The sequence below is a fragment of the Limulus polyphemus genome, unplaced genomic scaffold, assembly GCF_000517525.1.
Source record: "Limulus polyphemus unplaced genomic scaffold, Limulus_polyphemus-2.1.2 Scaffold78, whole genome shotgun sequence".
Classification (NCBI taxonomy): domain Eukaryota; kingdom Metazoa; phylum Arthropoda; class Merostomata; order Xiphosura; family Limulidae; genus Limulus; species Limulus polyphemus.
This window is the reverse complement of record NW_013665688.1, coordinates 27,457-37,177: the sequence shown is the minus strand read 5'-3', so window position 1 is coordinate 37,177 and position 9,721 is coordinate 27,457. Positions and strand designations below refer to the sequence as shown.

Here is a 9,721-nt window from a genome sequence, read left to right as displayed (position 1 = left end):
CAGTCACATATCAACTCGCTTAATTCTTGATAACGCTTTATATTTCTTCTTTGTACTTTCCATATAAAACCATAAGCACACTTATTACTTAAACAGTATGGATAATGTACAACACCTCAATAACCACAGTCACATATCAACTCGCTTAATTCTTGATAACGCTTTATATTTCTTCTTTGTACTTTCCATATAAAACCATAAGCACACTTATTACTTAAACAGCATGGATAATGTACAACACCTCAATAACCTGCCAGTATTAACATAAACGGCGTACTGTCTTTCTTAACTATAATTTTTTCACTTATTTTGGCACGGGTTTCGTAATTGATATTCGAAATAACATCTTATGATTATAAAATAAAACCGCATGCTACTATGGCAAATTAACTAAAACAACGGCAAATGCGTTCAACATCACAGAATGCTGTAGAGAGAAATTTCTTCAGCTTGTGAAGGAAACATTCGTTTCCTAATAAGTTCATGTTTTCTAAAATCTGAAACATCTACACGCCATGGTTCATTTAACATGAGATATTCCCTTAAAAACATAAAGGTTACTTAACAATTATAAGCTTTCACTGTTCTGAGTATATGTTTGTTTGGAATATTTGAGCAATTCTACACAATGTCTATGTTTCCTAACTGTCTTTAATTCTGAACTGATAGACTTGAGGAAAGGCAGCAAGCTAGCCAACAGTTCCTTTTACCAACTCTTGGGCTAATCTAATTATAACTATCCAAGACCCCAGAACGCGAAACCTGATTTTACAGCAGCTGGCATGAGTATATAAAGGGATGTGAAGGTTGGTTTGTTTCAGAATATTCGCGCAATGCTATAAAAAAGGGCTTTCTGTGAATAACTGTCCCTTATTCTGAACTAATATACAAGAGGGAAAGCAGCTAGTCAACAGCACCTACCGCCAACTATTGGGCTGCTCTTATTTGATCGAGTTATAGTGGGATTCAACCATCACTCTTATTGTGCACCAACGACCCCAAAGTGCGGAGCGCATTTCTGCGATAAGTGGGTTGCGAATCACAAGCCCTGAATTCACAGTCCGAGCAATTTAACAGCTAGGCCACTTTGAAAGTATTGACGATTGTTTTCATAATTAAATGTATACTTATTCTTTCCCTTACGTGCTTTAAAAGTTAACTAAATTTGTGCTAATCCAAAACATACTCTACAGGTAAAACTTTACCTCCATCTAAATGATTCTCTCCGGTGGAACTTGAAAAAGACGAAATTCCAGAATCTACGCTCCAATCTTCGTTCAGTCTTTTGGCTCGTTCAACTACGTGAAAAAAAACAAGTAAAATAAATAACAGGCTTAGAAGATGTTGACATCCAAGTGTTTCAATCACGCAATAAAAAACGGCACATATACGAAACTAAATTAGTTGCAAATACATCATAATAAATAATTTTTTTAGGTTTAAACAACCATTAATATACTAACGCTTGTGCTTCTTTGAAGACATAGTTTATAAATAGAAGACCTGAAGCTTCAGTCGTAGATCTGAAAGGCTGGATCGCTAACGAGCATTCGTTGTGAAAAGGTTGGGTGACAATGTGTATGGGTTTTAGGTCGTCACTGCCTTAGCTGACAGTAGCGCCCCCTAACGATGTTGATACTCGGGAAAACGACAGCGATGATATCAATCTAACAAAAGGGATGGGCGTTCATGGTACAAATGAGTGGCTTACATCCACTTATAATCTTTATTCACGAGGGAATATCTATACATTTCCGAAATGACTACGTGGGCTGAGAATCGGAGCACTTAGGACCAAAAACATAAATGTTATCCGGTATAATCCGGAAGACCTGTCAATATTTTCTTCTTTCTCGAGTTTCCTCTAACCTTTACCTTCTTGTTAAGTGTTTTAGGCATTTTTTTTTCGTTTGCTTACGTAAGACAAAGCACGTGTCAATTTTAATGTATAGTTTGCGGAGAAGTGCAAGTACAGAGAGTATCAATTGAAGTCTAATTACTGTAGAAATCAAAACGTTTAAATATGCACTCAACTTTTTAGATAGAAAATGAGTAGTTTGATGGTTTATCACTAGGGTGGCATATGTATATGATCTTTTAATATTATTATTATTATTATTTAAAATACACATTAATTGTTTGTTTGTAATTAAGCACAAAGTTACACAATGGGCTATCTGTGCTCTGCCCACCACGGGTATCGAAACCCGGATTCTAGCGTTGTAAGTCCGCAGACATACCGCTGTGTCACTGGGGGCAAATACACATTAAAAGACTTACTGTGTAAAAATTATACATTGTGTATACTATAACTATTATGAGAATAGGACGGGAATTATTTGACTGTTGTTGAAAAAAAAAACTGTTTTCTGATTCTGTACATATCTTAATATAAACATAAAAAATTGCTTTTAAAGTAAGTATGTTAACCTTTCCTGCAATACAAGTAGTGGGGAGTTTTTCTAATATACAAAATTTATCTAATTTACAAAAATAAATCTGCTTAAAATGCTGTTAAGTTATAGCCACATCAGATATCAATCACTTTTGACCGATTCAAACAGACTCAGCATGTACCCTACGTGTTCGTCGGGGAGTGGGGTGACACAGGGGGATCAGCGTTCGAATTTGGTCCTCATGTTTTCCCTGTACGTTGAACGAGTACATCGGCTAGTAATCGATAAATCACTTCTTGTTGACGGATGTGCACAATTACATATACGTTGAAGTCAAATAGGTATATTCAGGTATGGCACACTGAGAAAACCGAGAGGAGTTATTTGTTTTATTAACATGGCTATTCTACTTTACATCTAATTTCATTAACACTGTTATATATAAAATCATTTTGTATTGTAAGCCAAGTAGATGGATTTAGTATGAATCCAAATCTTCAAAACTGAGTGAACCTCGTAAGATATTACGTTATTATGCCAGAAAAACTCGTTGACATCGAGGTTATCCAACTCACTGCAAGTTTTAGTTTCTGGCAAGTGAACGACTTTATGGCGATAACCACTTCCAGTCAGTTGAATATACAAAAAATGGCTTCATTAATTTAGGCTACCTATTCGTTCGGATCTACATAACTTACTTTTGATTAGAAGTTCTTCAAAATTGTATATTCATGGGTATCTAATCTAATATTCAAAGAAAATTATAATTCCAGAATCTTTTGTCACTTTGAAGTATCTTTTCTAAAGAATTCTCGAAATATTTAGAAAAGCACACGAATTTTTACCTATCACTATCAGCAGCCACAAGTTAGATAAGCGTGCTGAATGTAACAACAACAACAAAACAAGGTGAGGTGAATGCTAAGCTGAAAATTAAACTTTAAGAAACATGCATATCTTAAAAAAAAAATTACATTCCTGTTCTTCATGATCCAAAAACAGAATTTCAAGTACTATTCTGATAAATTATACGAAAAATACAATGGAAAAGAACGTTCAATATCTTATCCGACATTCAATATCGCAGAAGATGCTTATAATCATGTGCGTCTTCTATACGGGTGGAACATCAAGGTAACGCCTGACTGATTCATAAAGAACGTTTTAACACGTTTCATTCATCTTGTTTTACGTTTTCGGACGCATTGCATGGCGTTCCTAGTCATGGCTGCATGTGGGCGTTCTTGATCAGAACGATTTCTGCAGTATATGCCCATTCTCGACCATATTTATTGACTATATTAGTACTAACAGTTTGTTTGTTTGTAATTAAGCACAAAGCTACACAATGGGCTATCTGTGCTCTACCCACCACGGGTATCGAAATCCGCAATTCTAGCGTTGTAAGTCCGCAGATATACCGCTGTGCTACTAGGGGGCAGTACTAACGGTGTAGCTTATTTGCTCGCCTAATTTCAAATTAAAATCACATATTTTATAATCTATACGGCTTTATCCGAGTTTCTATGTAGTCACTGGCGTGATAAAAAAAACTGCACATGTGGTGTATGAAAACTTCGTGGTGTGCAGGAAAATGAAGACCTCATTGCTTTCCAATCAATTTTTTTATACGTGTTCATACAAAATAAACATGCAACGAATATACGTTTCACTCTAGAATTGTTAACATTGTTTAAACTAACAAGAAAAGTTACTTTGTTTTGTTCTTAATAATATCTTGGAAAAGAAAATGGAGTAAACGTAAATTATTGGAAGAATTATACATGTAAGTTATTGTTAGTAGTACAAAATACAAAAATAATGATTTTTTTCCAGTACACTGCTATCTGTTCTTCTAATTCTCAGTTTCAACCCACTCATCCTTTTAGTAGCTTTATAGTGTCTAAAACCTTAAAACAGTCTGAAAATTGTTCGCAAATAGTAGTATTTTGAATCTTCTCTCTCGTTTTATAAATGCAATTTGATTTAATACAAATTCCAAGAGAAATTACTTGTCAATTTCATGTGTATATATATATAAAGCAGAAAAAATCTGTCTGTCTGTTTGTCCGTTATCTAACTACTCCTAGTTCGTTGACCCAATCTCAACCAAACTTTGTGGGATGATAGTTTGGACAAGGGGCATGCCAATACGAGGTTCACAACCCCTACACCCCCACACTATTGCTATTATTGAGCATTTATTATCTTTGACGTACCTTAACGTTAACTACATTTATAGATGGCGCCACGTCCTTAAACCCAAAACATTTATTCCGTTTTCTATAACTCAACATACAAACGATGGGGGGGGGGGGGTACGACAAACGTGCTATATATATATCAGAGAATGCGCTAGCATTCTCTAGAGAAAACGAAATGAAAAAAAATGGCCGCCACTACTTCAATGCTACATAAACTCGTCCAAAAGCCACCATAAATCTGTTATGAAGAGCAGTTTCTTGAGTTATGCTCACTTTCTTCCTACTTTGACACGTAACCTTACAACTTCGGTTTAAGACACTTCTGCGGCCAATGACCGTCAATTAATTAGTCACTTGAAACACTGTGGTAGGACATTAAAAGCTGGGTGTTAAAAGCGGGTAACAGAAACACACCTACCGCCACTACTTTAGCCACAACTTCTTCATACAAAGTCACCCTCATCATAGCACAGTGTATATAAACCATGTTTTAAGTATATAAATACATATTGTGTTCTTAAAGCTTATACAAAACCTTTGGTGAGATAATAACGAATACTGTAATAACATGTTATAAATAAATTGTGTGGAAGTTAGGATTTTTGTGTTATTTATCATAACATTCACCCACAAATTTTTCTAAAGTTCATAACAGGACAAAGCTTATCAACCATAAAACATTTGCCAGGAGCGAAAGAATGAAGGAAAACTGTGCTGATCGGCAGTGATAACCACAAATAATACAGCAAGTTTAGGTGCTTAATCGAGAGTGGAAGACCGAGCCATACATCCAACCATATGCTGTTTGTTGATGATTTCCAATACAAAACAAACAAAAGAAACTGGAAAAAGCCCCTTATTACTTTTACTGCTATACATCAATGTCATGGTTTGGTAGGGTACGCCCACACAGTTTGGTTAATGCCCTAACATCTTTAGGATTTGTCACAGTAATGTTTTGCTTTGCAGTATACTGTTTGTTACACGCGGACTATCTGCGCTAGCCGTCCCTAATTTAGCAGTGTAAGACTAGAGGGAAGGCAGCTTGTCATCACCACCCATCGCCATCTCTTGGGCTACTCTTTTACCAACGAATAGTGGGATTGACCGTCACATAATAACGCCCCCACGGCTGAAAGGACGAGCACGTTTGGTGTGACGGGGATTCGAACCCTCGACCCTCACATTGCGAGTCGAGCGCCCTAACCACCTGGCTATGCCGGGTCCGCTTTGCAGTATAAGCTAAAGATATTTTATCTCAGATTTCTTTTCCTTTTTATGCTCTTATGTCAATTTCGTCCTATCATTTACGTCCAGCGTTTGTAATGTTTCCGCTTTCTTTAATTGATATTTCTCATCCTCTTGTCACTTGTACATGTGTAGAGATTATGTGACCGCTGGCAAGCCTAACTAAAGTGTACCGTTCTAAGGTCGGCTCAAGCCTTCGGTTATGTTGTTGTTCTTAGTAAACACTTAAAAGAAATTGATAGGTGATGTGCTTATGCTGTTATACGTAACGAAAGTCTGTTGCTTTATACACAAACACATCCGGTTTTAATGTTTATCGCTGGCTCACACAATTACATGTAACGCACAGCAATCAGGAACGAGCAGCTGGTAAATATGATTGGGTGCTCTGCTAAGCATGAAATAGAATAGAAAAGATTCTATAGGTAATCATCTCTACAAAAACGCGTCTCGTATAACCACATATTTTACAAAAAATTTATCCATTTCTATAATAAAACATGATAAAAGTTTATTATAAAACTGATTTACTACATATTTCCTTCATATATTTTGAAAACCAGTCCAATCATCGAATTATAGTACAAAATATTATTCTAATACAACTTAAAAGCTTGTGAGCAGTGACAATATTATTACAGTCAAAACACGTTACCTTTCTGACAGAAATTTTAACAAGAAAAAAAAAGAAATGTGATATATACATCTACATGACTAAAGGTCAAATTCTATTTGACCACAGAAAATGCAACCTAATATAACAGACGACAAATATACATTTAACCTCTTTTTATACTTCAAAATTTATTTTGTCTTTTGCATTAAACAAATATGCAACGATACAATACTAAAACGTCTAATCATATGCTTGATTATATTCAACATCACTCGTCAGCAAGCTGGTCTCTGATTTCTCAGACAGCGTAAGACTAAATTAATGATGATAATATGAATAATGCAAATAACATCACGTTACTTTTGTGTCAGTTATTATATTTCTAAAATTGCATACAAGAATGAGAAGTGAATAAAGCGAACTGATGCATACATCAGATAAATTACCCGATATGCTTTAATATAACAAAACAAACGCACGCAGTAATATAAATGTCCAGTGCAAAAATTAAATACTTAACATATGCACAAAACTACATAAAGAGCTATCTGTGCTCCGTCCATCACGGACATCTAAACCCAATTTTTAGCGTTATAAGCCCTCATATTTACTGGTGAGGGAGCGGGGGGAATACTAAACGTACTGTACTCATATCTTTATTGGTAGTGAATAACATCATTTTAATGTTATTTAACTGTAGTTAATTATCAACATTATTATATGTGTACAAACAGTATGCTAAGGGAAAGGGTAATTAATCCGTCACTTTATTTTTCTTTTATATTACCGTGAATTTTTGACTTTATGGCCCTACTCTATTATGATGATACTTGATCCTTCCAACATGCAAGTATGCGCGTGTGTAATTTCTTACATCCAATACTGCACTTTGAAAAGCAAGTCGCTTGTGAATTATTGACGATGATGATTTTTAAACTATTTTGGTTTATACATTTTCTACAGAAACAAACAGCTAAAGTAAACCAATGTAGGCAACATTCACAGTTATGAACACGACCACAAGCATAAATGGAAGCTCTTCTTTTGGAATACTCCCCTCCTTCAAAAGAAAAAAGAATACTGGGGTACTTCAAAATAACGGAGTTTACAAAGTATTTTCTACCATATTGGTGCAGTATTTGGTGACCCGGCATGACCAGGTGGTTAGGGCCCTCGACTCACAATCTGTGGATCGCGGGTTCGAATCCCCGTCCCACCAAGCATTTCAGCCGTGGGGGCGTTATAATGTGACGGCCGTTGGTAAAAGAGTAGCCCAAGAGTTGACGGTGGGTGGTGATGACTAGCTGCCTTACCTCTAGTTTTACACTGCTAAATTAGGGACAAAATCAAAAACAAAGAAACAAACAAACAGTATTTGGTGCTTTCTCTAAATGTAAGACTCATTGTGGCTTAGTGGTGAGTGTCCGCGACTACTGATCGAAGGGTCCATGGATCAAGATGGGATGTCCCAAAATATGTTCCTAACTTCCAGGCGTGAGCATGTTATAAAAATGACAGTCAGTCCCATTAATCAATATCTCAATATCAAGAGCCAGACAAAACCTTTGTCACAGCGGGTGCTGGCTGTGCTACCTCTGGTCAGTAGTTCAAAATAGAGATGAACAGTCCTGAACCCTAGGGGTCACAGACCTTTGCACACCTGAGGTGCCATTCAGGTTGAAAATTCCAATCCTCTAAATTCATATCGTAGCGGACTTTCTGTTCAAAGGTAACAAAGTTCTATGAACCGTGTTAATTTGTGATGTATTTCAAGCTAACTGGCAAGCTTTGATTTGTTATTCTTCATTCTTAACTTTTTAGTTGATACGAGTAATATTATTTAGCATTATTAAATTAATTATAGCTATAGCTACGCGTCTTCTCAGTTGTTGTTGTTTTAATGTTTACTGCCATATTGTTTTTCGATATATTGCGAATTTGGTTAGAAGAAAAAAATAACCATGTCAAAGGACCGATTATGTCACACGAATCTAGTTAACAGTAGATGAATATGTCAAACACAATGTATGGAACTGTTGACTGATACAGCAGTTTATGTCTCATCCTGGTAAGGCTTGCGTATATATAGAACAGACAGTTTGGCCGTGATTATTATGGAGTCAGATCACTACATGTTCAGGCAATTTATTGGTATTTCTATTCCCACTGATTGCACGTAACACTGCACCGTGTAACGTTTCTTGTGCAGAAATACAAAGCGTTAACCACAGCACATTTCGTGACAAGTTTCTGTATAAGACGCAAGGTAACAGAATAAAATAGCTTAGAGTTGTAGAAAAAATAATTTCTTTAGAAAGAAACTAGGGTTTCCAAATACAAGAAAGTATAAGCTGTAGTAAAAAGTATCTGAGTAATCTAATACTTTTTATTAAGAGATATATTTCACTGCTCTGAATGTAATCATCAAAAAAACACCTCGTGATTTTTACTCTCTTAATAATATACTGTATTACTTTCATATTTCGCCGTGTAACTCGTGTTTTTGTTCTTTCATTTTCCTTTCTTTGGTTATCAAATAATGTTAAAACAAAATTTGGTTCAGTCAGAACAACCTGACGTGATTGAATGATTGAAATAACACGTCATGTTTTATATTTTATAATATTGAAATACTAAAATGTCACTTTTGTGTTTTATAAAGTGCCTACCAGTACCTTCAGAAAAGCATTATATAAATCGAATTATATGTATGACAAGCAAACTTTCCCCTTTGTCAGTACAAAAACTAAAGCACAGTTGGTTAATAACCAGTTCGAAAAGGTCATACAAGTAGTTTTTTTAAGATGCAGCCTCTGAATTAATTACTACCTTTTCCTGAACGGAAAACCCAATTTGTGCTCTGATTGAACAGGGAGCAATTCTTAGAGAATTGAAGGTTCGGGATTGAAGAACCTACTGCAAAGCAGCTTTTAGTCACTACAGAGCTATCTGAGCGTGTAATTGGACGCTGATGCTTCTTTCAACATGGCGGCTTCGATTGTGCGAAAGAAAGAGGTTTCTGATATCTTGCTGCGAGTCAAGCGATAAAACCGAACTTGCTAATAAATAGTGTCTAAAATTGCAAATTGCTTGTTTTTTTCGCAAAAATCACTGTCGTAGAAATGTAAAAACAACATACTAATTATAAAAACTTCCGAAGTGAAGAAAAAAAAAAAGTGTTTATAATAATCACTTCTCTCTACTCTCTATATATATATATATATATATATATAAACAATATATAGCACGTACGGATG

General features: G+C 35.5%; 1 protein-coding gene across 1 annotated transcript in view; it reads right to left on the bottom strand.

The window, feature by feature from the left end:
* The window catches only part of LOC106467286 (rho guanine nucleotide exchange factor 11-like), a 164,225-nt gene that overhangs the window by 130,454 nt on the left and 24,050 nt on the right, over positions 1–9,721 (bottom strand). The window contains exon 7 of the mRNA XM_013927625.2: positions 1,206–1,298. Within this exon, the coding sequence (XP_013783079.1) occupies positions 1,206–1,298 (93 nt within the window). The remainder of the gene's footprint in view (positions 1–1,205; positions 1,299–9,721) is intronic.